The sequence below is a fragment of the Plodia interpunctella genome, chromosome 24, assembly GCF_027563975.2.
Source record: "Plodia interpunctella isolate USDA-ARS_2022_Savannah chromosome 24, ilPloInte3.2, whole genome shotgun sequence".
Classification (NCBI taxonomy): Eukaryota; Metazoa; Arthropoda; class Insecta; order Lepidoptera; family Pyralidae; genus Plodia; species Plodia interpunctella.
In genome coordinates this window covers 7030188-7049786 of record NC_071317.1, presented here as the reverse complement: position 1 = coordinate 7049786, position 19599 = coordinate 7030188, and the positions used below count along the sequence as shown (strand labels likewise).

The 19599-nt window shown below is 38.9% G+C and overlaps 2 protein-coding genes across 12 annotated transcripts in view; one reads left to right on the top strand and one right to left on the bottom strand.

Moving 5' to 3' along the window:
- The first annotated feature begins 1184 nt into the window (after positions 1–1184).
- Positions 1185–2893, top strand: LOC128680466 (uncharacterized). The gene is made up of 4 exons (XM_053763653.1): positions 1185–1329; positions 1792–1939; positions 2414–2505; positions 2806–2893. The coding sequence occupies exons 1-4, from the start codon at positions 1278–1280 to the stop codon at positions 2868–2870; spliced, it is 357 nt and encodes a 118-aa protein (XP_053619628.1). The 5' UTR covers positions 1185–1277; the 3' UTR covers positions 2871–2893.
- The window catches only part of Unc-115a (Uncoordinated 115a), a 69025-nt gene continuing 52306 nt past the window's right edge, over positions 2881–19599 (bottom strand). For 4 of the 11 annotated variants that reach the window (XM_053763644.1, XM_053763641.1, XM_053763636.2 and 1 more), the window contains 12 exons: positions 18777–18962; positions 18222–18350; positions 17910–18021; positions 17464–17642; positions 16908–16987; positions 16520–16674; positions 11302–11393; positions 8911–8980; positions 7372–7412; positions 6707–6785; positions 6272–6405; positions 2881–5730 (listed from right to left, as the gene is read on the bottom strand). In XM_053763644.1, coding sequence (XP_053619619.1) covers positions 5617–5730; positions 6272–6405; positions 6707–6785; positions 7372–7412; positions 8911–8980; positions 11302–11393; positions 16520–16674; positions 16908–16987; positions 17464–17642; positions 17910–18021; positions 18222–18350; positions 18777–18962 — 1371 coding nt within the window. In that variant the 3' untranslated portion in view covers positions 2881–5616. Of the gene's footprint in view, positions 5731–6271; positions 6406–6706; positions 6786–7371; positions 7413–8910; positions 8981–10590; positions 10671–11301; positions 11394–16519; positions 16675–16907; positions 16988–17463; positions 17643–17909; positions 18022–18221; positions 18351–18776; positions 18963–19599 lie in introns of those variants that run through there. The other 7 variants (XM_053763640.2, XM_053763643.2, XM_053763637.2 and 4 more) reach the window with 7 other exon arrangements.

Below are 19599 nucleotides of genomic sequence, written 5' to 3'. Positions count from 1 at the left end.
TGTCAAAAGTTTTGATGACAGATTGGTGGAAACCATAGACAATAGATTTTTATTTTTAGGAGTGCCTCTGCCTTGAAATGTATCAAATTTTCCTACTGGACCCTCCTCATTTTCTGGGATGAAATGTCTATAAGATGTTAAACCGGGATTAGAAGGCATTTTTGATTCATAATTCGTTTTTCAAATATCCTACGGAAACCTGAACATTTACCGCGATGAAATGTATCTAAGATGTTAACCCGGTATATAAGGTACCTACATACCAAATTTCAAGCAAATCGGTCCAGTAGATTTCGAGTGATGCGCGTTCAGACAGACAGATAGACAGACAGACAAAAATTTCCAAAACTATATTTTCCTGATCTATATCAGTAAGTATATTCCATGTAGAATTTTTAAAAAATATCCAATGTACAAATTTGGCCTTTCTTCAATTTTATTAAGTATAATGTATTGATATGTATAGGTCATGGAATTAGTAGGTACATGGTATAGGTATTTTACTATTAATTATTGTAAATTAATTGTAAATTAAAAAATAATTTTGACGACCTCGGTGGCGCAGTGGCAAGGTTCTTGCCACTGAACCGAGAGGTCCCGGGTTCGATCCCCGGTCGGGTCATGATGGACAATGATCTTTTTCTGATTGGCCCGGGTCTTGGATGTTTATCTATATATGTATTTGTTATAAAATATAGTATCGTTGAGTTAGCATCCCATAACACAAGTCTCGAACTTACTTTGGGGCTAGCTCAATCTGTGTGATTTGTCCTAATATAAAAATAAGTATTTCTCTAAAGTATTTACCATATAAATAAACATACTAAAAATACTAACTCAACGAAACTACATTTTATAACAAGTACATATATAGATAAACATCCAAGACCCGGTCCAATCAGAAAAAGACCATTTTCCATCATGATCTAATCGGGGTTCGAACCCGGGACCTCTCGCCTCAGAGACAAGTACTTTAGCACTGTGCCACCGACCGAGGTCGGTAAACCATAGGTAACTTTCTCTATTATGGCGGGCACCTTACATAGTCTTCGATGGCGGGTACTACCTTGACTGACATGCAGTTGACTAATTTACAACCGCAATGACAAATTTAATTAACTAGTTACCTACGATTGAGGTAGGTACCTAATTAAAAGATAAGAGTAGATGTCGACAGGTAATGATATTACCAATCCGCGTCGATCATTAGATTCTGCAATTAGCTTAACAAAGAGCGAGTGACCGCTGAGGAGACCATTCGGATCAGCTCAGAGATAATGTTGACAAGAACTCTTTGTCTACTCGGGGCTTTTGTCTCCTTGTCGCACAGTAAGTAACGTCTCCTGTTTTTCTCTTGTCTCTCTTTACTGTCACCATCATGATTTCAGTCCACTGCCTATTTTTGAGCAAAGGTCTCTCTTCCTGGACAGTACAGTACACGCGAAAATGAGAGAGCGAAGCGACTATGATTGAGATGATATGACAGAGAAGAATCTCTGTCATCTCAATCACAGTAGCTTCGCTCTCTCATTTTCGCGTGTTCCCGGCTGCGTTCGGGCCTGTGACGTCGGGAATCTTGTGGTCAACGCAAAATAAAGTACAGAAGTATTAAAATGTTGAAGATCCAACTGCCCACCAGCCTGACGTCAATCCTCCTTGGGAACGCTGTTGTTACCTATCAGCTGGCAAAGAGGATCCAATATCCAATGGATGAAATATTCTACGGAACCACACACGCCACAAAGCTATAGTAGTCACTCGTCCCACGTGATTCACACAGTCATTTCACAGTGGGTTTGTTTCCGTGGCCGGTGAGCGCGCAGTACATGTACGACCCTAACCTGTACTTCGAGAAGATGAAGTTCGACATGGAGGTGCGCGGCTCCTACAACATCGCGGAGTGCGTGTCCGACCACATGAACTGCTGGGAGGTCGTCAAGTGAGTAACTACAACACGACCTCTGTAGCCTAACAGTCAACATGACTGCTACACTGGAGGTGTCTCGGGTTCGAACCCCGGTGAGGTCAAGATGGAAAATGAATGGTCATTATCAGATTGACTTGGGTGTTTATGTATGTCATAAAATATGGTATCGTTAGTGGACCCTAGGCTCCAACGCTCAATGGTAGCGAGCGAATGAGACCTGGAAATCGCTTTGACGAGAGAGAGATAAATAGTACATTGTTCACCGAGAAAAGATAATCATAAAGTGACGACCCAAAAAGTACGAAACAAAACACACGAGTTGTAAAACGTGTTTTTTTTCGAGTGAGAAATAATGGAAATTCAAACATGGAATTTAATTATTTCAGAGTTAAAATATATATTAATAACACAAATCTCAGATGATCACTTATAATCTTTTCGTAAATGAGATTTCTCTAAGATAAAATGTCGTGTTTCCCGCGGCAGGCCGGACCTGATCTGCAGCTACAAGGAGCACTACGCGTCCGTGTGCGACGTCCTCAGGGAGTACTGCCACGACCTCATCGGGGACCAGCCCAGTAAATATTTTTATTTTTTGACACACTAGCAGCTAATTAGGCTGATGCGTGTGTGTCTATTGAACTTTGGAGATTTTATCTATTCCATTCTTAAAACTGTTGACTGTAGTGATGACATTCTCATTAAGGATTTTCCAGACTCGTACAATATGATTTGATAGAAAACCTTTGCACTGACTTACCTATTTATTGTATCTACTATTTATTACTTTGTATCTCTGTGCACGTGAACTGTTAAATAAATATTGTTGATTGAATGTATTATGTAAGCGATAGTGGCACATACATAATTGTCGACAGATTACTGGTACGCGATGCAGGTGCAGGAGATGTGGTGCAACGACTGGGAGGCGTTCACGAAATGAAATAAAAACATTCGGAAATGCAACTTTTATTATTATTCCAAGTATCTCCGCGGATCTCTCCCCACTTTAGATAGAACTGTCAAATTACAATAATCCGTGACGCTGCCAGCAGAAATACGTACATTAAATATAATATGTTAAGCGTTATTACAAAATATACTATATACAGATAGATATCATTACAGTAAATAATTTACTTCAATATATTCGGCGCGCGGCGTCTCCTACTTCTTGCCAAATGTGATTGCGATTCTCTTCGTATTGAATTTATTCCCGTTTTATACGAACGTATGTTATATGTACGTATGTTTATGTTAGCAAACATAGTATGTTGTTAGTAGATTCACTGTGGTTCATCCAAATTTCAAATTTTAAGATCTAAAAAGTGTTATAACGAATGATTTAGCCTTCAGCAATGAGAACACGAAAGCCGAAGACGCCGCGCCGCCGCTTGGTAACAATCGTTAGGCGTGGTCTTACATTAGGCCTGCTCGACACGGACTCAAGATTCACTGTTTGTTGCTGCCAACTAACATATAAAAAACTTTTATTCTTATTTTTGCATTTCCGATCGGTCTAGCGCATTCCAAAACCGCGTTGCTTAGATAGTAAAATCCACTGATCATTGACCCCGCGGCTCCCAAATGCCTCATTTCAATTCAAGTTTTAAAGTACTGAAGGAATGTTATTTTGAAGTCTGACTTGGCAGGGCGCCTCAGTCCGTGTAAACCAGGCATTACTTACACTAAACAAAAATTTCGCAAGCTGTCCAATAAAAATATCGATTATATTTTTAAAACTTACATAGCGACCGAATTAATATCTGTCTAAATAACATTAAAAACAATAAAGTACCTAATAAAGTACGCACACACTCTCACACTCATACGCCTAGGAACAATTTATTATTATTACTTTTGCATGTAAAAGTGGATGCTCCCGACCTCGCTCTCTCCATCTCGCTCACACTGCATTATAACGATACAGTTCACTTCTGAGAATATTATCGCCGCAGAGACAAATATACTCTTAAATAAAATACATAAAAAAGACGTCGAAATAAATACGAAAAATACAATTACAAAACATGAGACTACATAGACCATTAAAAATAATTAATCCAATAAGGTAAATAGTATTGTTAATTTGGTTTACTTACAATTTTTTATTAGTCTTTGTGTTGAGGGCTGTGTGAAAAGTGATATGAAATAAGAGTGAGCGAGATAGCTGCGAGCGGATAGTACTTTTCTAAAGCATTGGTTATAAAATAAAAACGAGCGGCGAATCCCATTAGCACCCGAGCTGGGACTCGGCGTTATTGCGATTAGGACACTGTTCCCATAAAACATGAAGTATTACATTATTTTGTTTGCTTATATTGATGACATGTAGGTAAAACTTATTTCAAATAAATATTTTTTGTTGGAACAGTGTTTTTTACCAGGCAATAGCGGACGACCTCAGTTCTAAGATTAAAAAAAGGATAATAATTGTATAATGTGTTCATTTAGCAACATAATATATCAGTTGACCCTCAATATGTTTACTCGAAGGCCACATTTAAATAAGGTAGCATTGAAGTTGGGGCCGTCCACCATCAGCCGCCGCACAGGACCGCGCCCGGACCCACTACAGCACATTTGCTTCTCACTAAGACGACGCATCACATATATCTTTATCAAAACAAGGCATCAGCTCGCCGCATTCTATGAACGCGCGACATCACACTGCTATAGTAATCTTCATCAAATATATTATTATGTGAATTATTAATTAATATCATCTACGCTAAGTACGCGGCCGATAGCACGGATGTCTAATTTCTGAACTACAGTCACTTCAGTGGATATGGGAATGAGGGGCATTGAGGCACATATACATTTATCTCTGCCACTCGCTTTTATTTATTCCTGCAAATGTATGCATTAATTAAAGTGTATTGTTATTAAATTCGAATATGGATCACATTAAAGTAGGATCTGTTTGACCCGTAAGGTGTTGATTAGCGAATAACAGAGATGTATGAATGCCGTCAATGACATTTATTGCCTATACTGTTAAGTTGCACAAAGCCAAGCATGTGTTTTTTTTAATTTTGGAATATTTTGCGCATGTTTGATAATATGTATAGATGACGTATACTTGATATATTCGGCATCCTTACTTGGAACGGAATCCGTGCCATCGACCGCCGCACAGTATCGTTCAGCATTGCAGCTGCGGGCTGAACAAAACGGCTTCATATGTCGGCCTAGTCCATAAAATTGCTGTTTTTCATGATTGTATGCTTTGTAAAAAAGGTTACACTATTATTCCGACAGAGGTGCTGGTGCCCTGGCTCTGTTCCACTGGCGCTTTCGGGACAAGAGATGCGATGTCCACACGACAACGGTACTAAATCTTTTCTACTTTCCGTCAGTGGTTGGCCTCCACTGACAGAAAATAGAAACCATTGGAATTGTTCCGCTATTTAATATATAATTTATTTTTGTTGTTATATAATTCATTAGTATAACAACAAAAATAAATTTGTTTAATGCTAAATCAATTAATGTGTAACCTTTTATTAATTAAACAAAAATCGCTGATTAATCCAGATTTTTTTGTCTCGCCAATATCAAATAAGACAAAACGAGTATATTCCAGTCTCTGTCAGATAATTTTTTTTTTATTAATAGGAGAGTTAATAAAAATGAAATAAAGAAATCATGAAATCAGGCGGATTTTACGAACTCGTCGCGACAGTCTAGAAGAGGCGCGCGCGGCGCTTGAGCTCGTTGCGGCGCCACTGCGGCAGGCGGTAGAACTCCGGCCGGCTCACTTGCAGGATCGCCTCGAACTCCGCGTCCGACAGGTGCCGCTGTCACCACAACAACAAGTACATTACAGCCTGTCTGTAAGCTGTCCGAAACGGATCTTGAACGAAATACGTTTTTTTGCCATTGCAATACCAAATCGAACGGTCACATCTCATCGCGGAACAGATAAACAATGGAAATGTGAAAAATACTGCAAGAAAGGTGTCGCCAAATGCGTTGCAAGGTCAATGTTTGCCGCACGCAGGCCGCGCGTCCCCGGCGCTGCCGGCCACGAGGATATAGCGCTCTCATTTCTTTCCTACTCTTTATACACGGACTGTACAATAGATAAATACAATTTTAAATAACTTTTTTATGTGGTGGCAGTCCATCTATGAATCGATTGTTCCCAGGTTTGAATCCTACTCATGTAACATAAGTTTACGTAAACAACAATCTATATTGCACAGAACGGAATCTTGCGCAAACCACGCCATTTCTCTGGAACTTGTATAATTTATGCGGGAGAAGAATCTCATAAAATGAGGGCCCCAAGAATGTATGAGTTATTTCCTCGTCGCCCTGTTGTGTAATGGTAGGTACCTCCAGGTTGAGGCGGTCGGTGTCGGGCGGCAAGCGGTAGTTGGAGATGAGCAGCAGGTGGTAGGGGTAGAGCTTGGCGGGCTCGTGCAGGAGGTGGCTCGTCGCCATGTTGGGCAGCGAGCGCCGCACGCCGCCTGACGTTCATACAAATTCTACATTATTCCACTTATTCGAAAATTCTTTACTCAAGACGTCGTACATTGCTTTTTGACGTAAAAAAAATACTTAAAACTAAGTCTAATAGGCGCAACAAACTTTAACGCAGGCTTTTCTCCAAAGATGTTTCAATTATCAAAGATCTACATACATCATATCGACGCCAAAAGTTTACTTTACTTTTATCATAACTATAATTAATTTGGCTATGTCGTTCCCGCCTGGTCCTGGCAGAGGCAGTGAAAAGGATATGCGTGAATAAAGCAAGCGCTACGTCACCTGAGCCCCCGCGCGGCCCCAGCCCGCCGCGCGCCGCGCCCAGCGCCGCCGCGCTCACCGCCGTCACGCCGTCCGTCGTCTGCGGAACATTCATATATCTGTTTCAATCTAATTCCATGAATTTTGCTTTGTTTAAGTTTGTGATATCAAATAAATCATTTTTCTTTCTTTCTTTACAAATAGGGTGCGAGATGGCGACATTGGCCCTGCGCATGGTCGCGGCACCCTGGTTTGCCTGCATACAAACCTTTGCAGCACAATAAATTGTTTAATATTGTGAATTTAACAATTAATTGTCAAATATTAACATAGGATAAGAGTATAAGCGTTTTGATCACTTGAATAATTAATTTTTCATTCGATTTTCCGTTACATTTTTAATTTACTAATAAATGATAAATTATGTAAACCAGTAACCAAAATAGACACATTAATTTATATTTTACTAGCGGCCCGTTCCGGCTTTTATACCCGGCAGATTAAACCCCTAAACCTTCTTCAGCAATCACTCTTCTCTCTTCTATCTTTTGGTGTAAACCGCATTTTTAGTTTGTCGCAAACAGACAGTCGCGGTAGATGACTTTCGTTTTATAACATGTAAGGATTGTTGATGAAAATACATTATACATTACCCATCCAGCAGAAAACAATATGAAATGACTCACCACAGCACTTCTATCCACGTCTGTTATGGAGCCGGCAGAAACTGAAAGCGATAACATAAGTTACTCCCGAGAAGATACACAAATACATTTAAATTGTGATCAATGTTCACCCTGCCTCTTCGAAAATTGCAGGCATAAATGTTATCAATAATATCATTTACTGTATTTTTTTAAAGCTTTCAATCTTCCTATAGTAATTCGCTTAATGCAGTTTTGATATTATACTCAGCTAAATAAACAAAATTGAGAACAGCAGCAAAGTAGCCAAACTGCGCAACACGGAGGAATAAGGTCTAACATTAGGTAACTCCTATAAACAAATAAATTTATAATCGTCTTCTTCTTTAGATGCCAATTCATTGCTGAGTATTAACCGTCAGCTCCCTATATTCAGTTTTCTCCAGATATTATTCTTTTCAATCCGACAGATGACAATAAAATCTCTTCAGCTCTATGGAAATGGTCGGATGCCGTTGTTTGGGACACGGGGAAGCGATGGATGAGACAGAGCGTAGGAAGTGGCGCTAAATGGAGTGCTATACCCAGCAGTGGGTTGACAGCGGAGATTATGTATAGAAATATAGATTATAATATATAAGATGGTGTGCATCGTAAACTAAGATGCGGAGCGCGTGTTACAGATGAATCTTAAATACTTGTATAATATCAGTCTATCTAGTCTATAAACCTATAGCTTAGATATGCTAATGTCTGTTTTAATGCAGGCGGAAAATCGAAAATTATCAACTTATTTCAAGGACATTAATGATGATATAGTTGGCATATTTATGAGGCGCTAAGACGAAACTTTTACGAACTCTGTAAAGATGTAGCAGCGGCGTCCTGCTACATCCGAGGTCCTGGGTTCGATGTCTGGTAAGGTCATGATGGAAAACATTGGCGTACGACACCAGGTCAAACGGCGTTTGACCTGGTGTCGTGTTAAGTTAGATCTGGAAAGTGTTTTTTTTTATTAGGAAAAGCGGACGACACTGGTGACTCCGTCCACAGCCGCGCGTGAGAACAGTGATACAGCCGTACACTCGATGTAAGTAATGACAAAGTCGCGAGTCCTAGGATACGAGTCTTGCCCTCTTATTCCGTAAAAAGTTAAAGCATACTTTAAGCTAAAGTATGTTTTGTTACTATCGCACTTTACACGAACGAGACGAAACATACTTTAGCTTTAAGCATGCTTTTCACTTTTTAATGAACAAGATGGCATGACGAAGGTTCCGCGAAGCGTGAGTGAGCGCGAAGCGAAGCGCGGTACTTACCGCACAGCTCCGTCCGCACTGCGCGGCACAAACCAACAAACACATTGAGTCTCTTCACCTACTACCCTCAAATACTTCGGGCATAACAATTCGGAGTGTTCATAGACAGCGCCAAATAGTTACTCTTACTTTAAATAGATTGCTAAGGACTAAATCACCTCAAGTAAAGTATTAATAAGAAAATGTATAGACCATACAGTTTGAAATAAATTAATTTTGTTTATTATCTAGTGCATTGAGCATAAGGTGTGTTCACACTTACTGTCTGACTTGCCGCTGCTGAAGTCTGTGCTATGCGTCTTGTCGCCCATGCCGCTGAATGTGAAGTCGCCCTGCAACACGCCACGAGCCAGCGTTACACGTGTATATATTATATATCTTGACATGGGAACAAACAAATAATCCCTTGTAGGCGATTTTAATAAACAAATATTAACACTGAAGGACCTGTTTCAGAGCATGCTGATAAAGTATTTGGTAGCCTATACTATATATGTAACATGTCGTGTTCGATATCTTAGAGTTAAAGAAATGTCTATTACATGTGTCGAATAGAGCTAGTTGGCAAATAACTACAGCCAGATTTATTAGGCAGTTAGTTTATATGTCAGATTACAATATCAGATATAAAGTAGAATCATTAAAAAATTGCATATTAGAAATAATAAAGAAATTCCAGCTCGTCGCCACTTGGAAGGGTTCCAAGAAGGCTGGCAGCATTACCCCTCTGAACTGCTATGGCAATCCTCTGTGCAAAGTAACTGCCCGCCCTTGGATCGCCCGTTACCTCACGGAGACGCGTTGAAATCTCAGACAAATATCAGATTATATCATATATCAGAAGCTGGTGAAACAGGCCCAAAACTAAAATTTACGAAAATTACTGAAAGAAATTAAATAATAAAATACATAAATAATAAACAAACCATACGTACACACACATAGTACCCTCCACCGGCGACGAGTAGCACGCCAGAGCAATCTACGCATCAGGACGACATACACACACGCAATCGTTCACAACTACATGCATTGTGTCATGAAGAGCCACAAGTGGTTTTTAGCCTATTTTTGGAATAATAATACAGTCAAAATTTAGTAAAAAATATTTCACAATGAAACGTAAACAAATAATAAGATTAAGATCGTCATGTGGATATTCAATGACACATTTTACTAATCAAAACTCGCACAATCTAATCGTGATGAATATTGCTTTAGAGATGTGCCCCGAAAACTATTTCCATACTTGAAATTTTTCTGATATTTAAGATGAAATTTCTCGGGAATTTCCGAGAACGTTTCTGTTTCTGTACATTTTATAGAGCGGCACATCCCTAATTGTCAAACTAAATTAACGTAATGCTAGAGGCAAATTCACTTTTTCGTTACATGTGTCCCTGCCAGAGTAGACCTGTTTGTCATGAATCATTTACTTTCAGTAAAGGAAAATGGGAGATTTTGGTAAATATACAAGTAAGGTTTCTTCGAAGTCTCACAACAATACATGAGATTTGCTTCTGGCACTCAACTACGAATACAAAGTCGCCTGAAAATACTAAATAAGGTGTGCGTATAAAAACTAATTCAGTTTTGTGGCATTCCTCGTGATTAACATTTAGAAAACACACAATCGTACATTCCAAAACTCCAATACGACAAATACTTAGTTTAGAAAACCAGACAAATACTTAGTTTAGAAAAGAGAGCGAGACTTCAAAATCGGAAGTAATATTCTGTTTCGTACCTCATCAATACATCATGTATATTTTAAGAAAAAATATTTTAATAAATTTGGTCTGATGGACCAACATGGATACCACATACACATAGCTTAAACATCTGAGCAAAATTAACTTTTACGTTTATTTACCAGCGCGCCTAGGAAAATCTTAAACATGTCTATCTCCGGTCGTGGCGACCATGCCATGTATCTACTCACCGCCGTGCTGGAGGAGAAGGTGTGCGAGCGGTTGGCGAGCCCGTAGCCCGGTCGCGGCGCCGCGCGCAGCGACGACACCACTGTACAACACGCGCGTCAGAGACCTTGCGCACTAGCGCGGCACACGCGGGACGTGGCCGGAGGTGACGGACAACATTGCTCATGCTCAACGGCCAACGTTACACCAATATAAACATTTGGGGATCAAAAGGCGATGTATTCTGATTCATCTACTGTTAGTTCCTTTAAAATTACAGAGAAGAAATATCGCTTTATTTAAAAACAATTATAATATCCCATTACGTCACCTCTAGTCATTTCCTCTGTAAATTTATCTTACTATCTTAGCTTACGTCATTTAACCGTATAACTTAAATATTATTTTGTGTACGCACCGTAAAATAAACTTTTAAATGAACGAACTAATATTATAATAATGATTTTGAATACATTTGTAATTATAGATTCTTTTGTTTCTTTGACAGCGCGTACATTATTCTATTCAACTACCGAATTACTTTTAAAGTAGGTACTTACCAAAATTTGCCAGATCGGTGAGTCGGATTATAAACGGTTAAATGCTTCATACAAAACTTTACCGGGAGATGAGACACAGCTACTGAGCGTCGACTCCTTACATATTGGCTCCGGTCCTGTCCCCAGAGTAAGGGCTACTCACGTGAGTCCTTGTGGTTCGTGAGGGACACTCACAGTACTCACGTTGCAGTGGTGATGGTGGGGCAGCGCGGCGGGCAACGTGGCCGAGCGCAGGCCGTAGCCGGGCCGCGGGGCAGCGTGCATTACTACGACAACACATCACGCCAGTAACAGACTACATATGTCGCTACCCGCATCTATCATACATTCCCCAATGTTTCCCACTAGATGGCGACACGAAGCAAAACGAAAATAGGAAGAATTTTACTCGAACTATTTCAGGTCAAGAAATTATTGGCGAACTCAAATCAAAATATTGTGCCACCACAGATAAGGCTGTTGTGAAATGTGTGAAACATATGGAGAATCTTGCAAGTGGATAACTTGATATGTTGTCTATATCAGCTACAGTACAGAGGAGTGCGTTGTCAACAGATCATCAACTGAAGTGCGATATGCAAATGTCAAAACATATTAACCGATTCATTGCGATGCCTAATTTTGCAAACTTTTACTAATGGCGTTCAACAAAAACTATGTGACACGGCTGCCGGGTCAAGCGCCATACGATTACATGACACGCCTCCTGTGTCTTCAGCCATGTGGAAAAGAATACAGTATTTCAACCAGTTTTTACATGTTTTAGGCTTACATACTTTTAGTTGACATTCGAAATCTAACGCGAACATACACAAACGTTGTTTCAAGTGATTATAAGTGGCATAACAAGTGTATTTTTGAAAATGGAAGGTAAGTGACATTTCTAATGAAGGTGTGCAAAACCTTTTGAACTTATTTTTAAGTCCTAATGGTTTGAATAGTTTTATAGGAATGTGGGCTTGACTAAATGAGGTTTTAAGTTAGTTCTGTAATTATTGTTTTGGTTTTGCTCACAAGAAATTTCAACTTATTTACACTACGTAATGATAAACTGTCAAGTTTGATTTAGTACTTAATAGGTATATATTTATTAAAAATACTAGCTTTTTTCCCGCAATTCGCCCGCGTTCAAATTAATACATTGTCTAAGCTTAAGTTGATTGTACTATTCCCGTTCAGAATTTCATCCAAATCAGTTCAGCCGTTTCAGCGTGATTGAGAACAAACATCCAAATTCACAAAATTACAAGCATGATAACTTCCGCATTTATAATACTACTAGTATGGTTGTCATATGATACATTAAGTCATTAAGACGACTAGTGCAGCGAAACTAGCGCCACTCGTCTATAAATTCCGTATCATATTTTAAAAATCTAATCCCATAGTGTCATAGTAAATAACACATAGTATTTTTCGCAGTTTCATATTTTTTCCTTTCAAAACCGCCGAGGGAAATTGATTACCGCCAAAAGTGGCCACTTTCGGCGGTAATCAATTTTTCTCTGAATTTACCAAAGGAAAAATTATCAAACTTATATGTAAGTACCAAAAATACTATGAGTCGTTTACTAGGGCACTATGGAATAAGATTTTTACATTTTAAGAAAAAGAGTAAATAGACGGGTGCCTTCAATCTCAGTCATTCAAAATCCATCCAGTCACATTGGCAGATCACGGAGTCCAGTTATACAAGCAGCAGTCGTTTTTTTACGAAGATCAGAGCACAGTAACACAGTCCTCACAACACAAATGTCGAAAGCCCAGATATACGATCTCAATGTCATCGATACGCACGCAGATCTGATCACCAAGGATAGCAAAACAGAACTAATTCACAAAAGATAAGAAAACATTCACCTTCGAATTTTTTAGGACCTTTTTCTTATCTGTCCACGCAAAAATGGACCATATTGTACAAAACGTACTGGTCATTTTACATTGTTGGTACTTCGTAGGGACATGCAACTTGTTATCTCTCCGGCAGGGATCCTCCATTGTTTAGGACATGAAGTGTCGTGTGCAATAAGACTCATATTAGCCATATTGAACCGCACGTGGTATTTTTCCATAACTAATAGGCTACATGACAGGAGTAGAGTTTTGGAAATAATGTTTCATAATACATAAATTTTTACCTAACCGAAACTAATAATCACACTTTTAATTTTGTAACTACTAGCTGCTCGCCCCGGCTTCGCCCGAGGTACATACATTTTCTCGCCGTAAAAACCATCCTTGAGCTACGAAGAATATTAAAAAAAAAGAATTGGCCAAATTGGTCCAGGCGTTCTTGAGTTATGCGCTTACCAACACATTTAGCGATTTATTTTTATATTAAAGATTATTTGAAGTTAGTTGGGCAAGTCCATTTTAAAACTATAGAAAAAGCAAAAAATTGTATTATCATAAGGTAACTTATTAAAATCAAAGCAACTTTTATTATGAGGCCTATACCATAAACACAATATTTTACATAGTTATCATATAAAGTTCACGCACGTGTCCTACGAAATACATATTATTTAGAAGTGACGTCACACCTAGGTAGCCTTCTCTATGGAACGTTTTGGACTCGCCAAAAAAGTGTGACTTTATGTCAAAGAGTTCTTCAGTAATCATGGTATTTCTTTTACTAGTGGGCTTATTTTTAGAGGTGTTTCCATATTTAAACAAAACAAAATTGAGTCATGTAGCCTAGGTATTATTAAATTGCAATTTTAAGCATCTGAAAAGGTTGGTTACACCTGCTTTTAATAAAATCATACAATTACCAGAAACGAAGGCTACGACCTTGATTTAGATGAAAAATAGCGACAATTTTGTTCTGGGTAGATCTCCCTAAAACCTAATTTGAAGGAGTTATCATCGATTTAAAAATGACACGGCTCCCGCGCCCTACGCCACACGTAAAAGAAAGTAATGGCACGGCAGGCGTGCCATCCGCAATGAATCGGTTAATGAATAGTATTCCGAGTATTTTCACCAAATTTGACACCTCCACTGTACGTACGCGTTGAGACTACAGCACAGTGATATAGTAATACTTTCAAGGACAACTGACGGTAAGACTAATATATGTGAAGCTTGTCTCTGACAAACTCCTTCGAAAGAATAGGGAAAAAAAGCATATTATTTTCATCGTCCCAGGAAAAAAACAGTTTCATTATTTTTGCTGTGCGATAATCTCATATGTACATGCACAATAAATATATCACATTATACACAGCAGCAACATAACATTATGATAAATATACTTATTATATATCATAACAAAATACTTATGATAAATTATATCGAAAAAATATAATTTTAAAATAAATAATTAAAACAAAGAACATATATATTATTACTTATATCAAAAAGATTGACAATGAAAAGATCTACAATGAATTTCTTTACAGTTCCATAGATTGCATAATTAAATTATTTGAAACAACATAATTCAATCGATGATCTTTCCATTAAGATATTTAAAACGTGCCTATATGGCATAATTCATTCATTTCACATTCATTATTATCGAATAATTTTCTTGTCATTTCACATTCATTATTATCGAATAATTTTCTTGTTACATTTTGTAGTTTCGGTATCACACACACCGACGTAAACCATAATTACCGTAATATTCTACATAAATACTCATGCCCCCGCCTCGCTTCCTCCACGCTTCATGCTTCGACACAAACACATTTGACCATATTTAACAACTGATATACATATACAGAATGCTATAGTTAATAAAAAATGTTCAGATTTGTAAAGGACTATTTGAACAAATAGTTTTTGTTTAATGTCAAATATGCTCAAATAAATATATAAATACATAAGTACTCTTATTTTTAAAGCAATTTGAAAAGTAGAATTTTATAAAAATGTAAAACATAAATGAATGAAACGAATCCGAAAAAATATAGTAAGCTGTAAAGCTTCAAAACACTATAAAATGGGAAATGCAAGAAGCGACGCCGCATGCAATAAATATATATGTTTTATTTACATTAAACTTCATACAAGTTCTATGTAATGTATTACTAGAGATTGAAAAGTATATCATCAAAATAAGCTACTAAAATATTGAAAGGTGATTCAAATAAAAAAATATAAAATTTGTCATAAGATCAAAGGTGACTGAAAATGACGGCGTCGCGAAGCGAACACAAGCACACAAGCGAACGGATACAAGCTGGTCTCACCTCGACGTTAACGCGACAGAACTCACGACGGCCGACTTACGTTTCGAAGAGTTACTCGTGGTAGGACTACTACTAAAGGCGTTTCCGCATACAGTACCGTTTGCAAAGGAATCGATTGGAACAAATCTATACATTAATGTTATAGACTTGTCCCCATATTGAGCTGAGATGAATAAATTGACCTATCTAGTTTTTCAAGTCGCCATCTCTTTTTAACATAATAATAAAGTTCCCAAATAAAGTATCCTGTTTTCTGTTTGTTGTACCAAAATATTTTTTAATATATTTATATTACGTTCATATAAACAAAAAAGATGGCGGTTTGACAATAAACACAAAAAAGAATCCAGCTTAAATGTACGATGATATCGTTTAAATTAAAATATGAAATGTAGATAATACGCAACTTCGCGGGAATTATATCTAACTAAATAATATGCGATGAAGGACAAAGCGCAGAATAGAAAATGAATCGCCAATCTCGACTGAAATCAAATCGATCGATTCAGCAGCAGAGCAAGCGTTGCAATCGAGCGATCTTACCGCTCTCTGCGTGGTATGTGTGTACTGGAAGCAATGTTTATCATTTCTCTAATTTTGAAACCTAAATTTGATAGCATTTCTTTCTAGGCTCTGTCTTTCAATAAGTTGTAGGTACAATAATTCAAACTTTTCTCGATTTGTTTAATTATATTCAATAACTGATTCAAAATAGACAATAAAAGGTGATCCAGTTAAATAATCAGGTGGACGGTTCAACAAATCGAGAAATATTTGATATTGTCACTGACAGCTATTGTATTAAATTGTTAAAATATCAAGAATATATCGTTCTGGATAAGAATTGAATTTGGATAAGAACCTATTTTAATGTTATTCAACGTTAATTTCGAAATTATATGAATAGTAATAGTTCTCATTACTTGTATGTGAACATTTTATAAATGTAATATTTAGGTAAATTAGAACAATAAAATATTCAAATCGGAGAGTCCAATAATTTTGCTCCTAAAGTTCGAGTTCCGCGAGTTACGAACGGGATTGTCGGTAACGTACGAAAGTCAACGGTTAAGGCTCTTATACTATTCCAGTATAAGAACCTTAATCGTTGACTTCCGACGTTCGTTGACGTTCATTGAAAAGCTCACTTTAAAGCGTGTACAGTAGACATAGTTTATATCGAGAAGAGTCACCATTGTATGAGGGTATGTGGTGGTGGCTGGCGAGGTCGGAGTAGCAGTCGGTCTGCGGCTGCGAGAGGTCGGTGGTGAGCTGGCGCGAGGGCGACGCGCCCAGCGGCGAGGAGTAGCGCAGGCGCGGCAGCGGCTCGCGCGACGCCGACGGCGTCCTGGCGCCGTGACAAACAACTCTCATCACTAAATTGACACGTGAAGTTTTTGATTTTTTTTTGAGTTTTTTTACCGCGCCTCCGACGCTCGACGGCTGAAGAAAACGCTCAGACGAGAGAGAAAATTAAACTTTAGAGAATTGAAGGCCGTCGCTCGTTCTCTCTTTACAGTTAGTAAAATAAATATCTGTACAGAAAGCCCTAGCCCTAGCCCTACTGTGAAGCCATCGTACCTGCTCGCGTTCCTCGGGTCCAGGTTCTGCTTCTTCCACTGCTGCAGCTTCTCTCTCTCCTTCACTTCTTTCAGAAATACCTGGAGATATCACATTCCAATTTGAATTTGGTCGTAAATACAAATTATAAATCACAGGACAATCAGGTGCATAACAAATATTTTACGCCCGCGTTTATTTTTTTATACTCGCGTTTTTTTTAAGTTTATGTCATTATATTTATGTTTTATGTATGTATACTCAAAAGTTTAGACGGAATAGAAAAATGTATGATTATTCTCCGTCAGAAATGAGGAATTTTATTTAAGGACGAATATCACCAACGTAATCCGTTTCTTAAGACTTTTTTTTAAATATATGGAAATATATGGATGGTCATTCATCATCAATCATCATGAAATCAATATACAGTTCTTCCGTAGCCAACTATCAGCTGAAACAACCGGGAAAAAATATGGAAAAATGTAGGGGCAATAAGACAGAAAAAGCAGATGATTCACGTGCGTAAGCAAAAGCTACATGACGTTTAAATCTAGTGAATATAATCGTATATGACCTGTGCAATTCCGGTCTGTATCTTGCTGAGCTCGGTGTGCTCCTTCCTGAGCTGCGGGTCGGCGGGCGCGTGGCCGTTGAGGTGCCCGTTGGGGGCGCCGTTGGGGGCGCCGTTGGGGGGCGCCTCGTCTGAGTCCGACTCCACGCCCTTGTACGTGTCCGACCAGCGGCGGCGACGCTCTATGCATATTTCAATAAATACGATAAAACACTATTTCGATCGATTGTTTTTCCACTGATTATTTTAAAAATACTGGTGGGTAAAATATTTGAAATGGATTTTGAAACCAGATAATTAAATTACAACTTTTATTTAATGTTACGAGTTGTCTCATGGATACAAATTCACAACACAGAGGCAGTTGAACGATTGATATCCAAAATAAAATGAGCAGATTTTAAATCTTAGTGTGGTAGAGAAATAATGTTGTTTTAACGTGTCCTTACCAGGGTCTGTATAAGGGTAGGGCGGGGCGGGGAAATCGTCTCTCTCTATCTTGGGCTGCGTGCCCGGCGGAGGCTTGTATGCGGCCGGGTAGTGAGATAACTCGATAGGCTCCTGAAAACAAAGACCATCATTGTTTATTTACTTCTTCATATTATGGAGTCCACTTGCGAGAACTTGAAAGTTGTGAGGATGTCGCCACTGCCAATGTTTTATCCGTGGCGTTGTATAGGTTTATTTACAAATTTGAACTTTATTGCACAACTTATAAAGCTAACAACAGGTCGACTTAGCGGGACTCAGCAATAACATACCTCATTGTTCATGTGCGGAGACTTGGGCCGCGGAGTCTCTGAGCGCATGGAGTCCACGAGCGCCCGCATGCCGGGCCGCGACGACGCCTTGCTGCTGGCGCCCGCGCGCGACGACGCCCGCGAGTTCTGCTGGATATTGCATTGCTAGTTGTAATATACTCGTTCATTGTTACAAAATGACATAAAACGAGCCGTTGTTTGGGGACGAACGGTGGAACCTCAGTGAGTCTGGCTGTGATGTACAGTTACGTACGGAGAAAGGGGCTTGTAATCTTGACGTAAATCATTACCACGTGTGTTGGAAGAGTCGTGTCACGAGGACACCACATTAAACACAGCTCTACGTAAGAAAAACTAACACATCAAGATATCAGTTTTCACCTAAATGAGAATAAAGGGTTTATTATTGTTAAAATCATTACGAAGAACCATTGACTACCAACCTGTTTAATGATAATCGTATGATTCTGATTGATGTCCGCATTTCTTTGATCGTATTGTAACCGTTCAGGGCCGCCGCCTACGACTACAAGACACTGAAGTATAGAGACAAACCTGCGTGTGCGGACGGTGGAAGTGCGGCGAGGTGGGCGGGCGGTCGTAGGGCTGCAGCGGACGACGCAGGTAGTGCGGCTCGCCCGTGAGATACGAGTACGTGGTGATGCGGTGCGGCGAACACGCGGCGCCCTCGCGGTACTCGCGCAGCGTCAGCCCCGGCGACACCGCGCGTCCGTACCCGTACTGGGGACATGCCCGTGATACATTCTACTACAGTACACTAGTGTCGCTCTAAATAGTTCGTGCATTTTCGCAAGACCAAGCTTTACCGATTGAAACGACGTTGTAAGTACGTTACGATTCTCGACTCTCGTCGGATAATATCGTTTCCGGGTGTACTCATACGACACCAGTCCTTGAACTATGATACATTATTTGACATCTAAAAACTAATAAAAACTTAATCCACATCTTAGACTAAAGATCCCAGGTTAAAAGTCAACAAACTATTGCTAAAAACAGATTATTTGTTCCCAAAGACATACGAAAACCTGCGCCATTTATTTATTAGACTGTAGAAAAGCAAAGGCAATGGGCAGCCACACAATAAATGTAGACAAGAAAACCATAGTGTTTGTAGTAGTATAAAACTCTAGAGAAAACTAAATCTACAACCAATCATTCTGGAATAATCAAAATAAATTTTAATCTGGGAAAAATATTCACACCGGTGGCCCATGTGTTTACTAATAAGTCGCTTTTCGAACATAATGTAAATGCTACGTCGCTATCAACATGTACAGTATATTCTAGCGGGTAAACTGTGAATTTTCAAAGAAATTTCCAGGCTGAGTTTAAACGTTAAGAAAGTAACAATAAT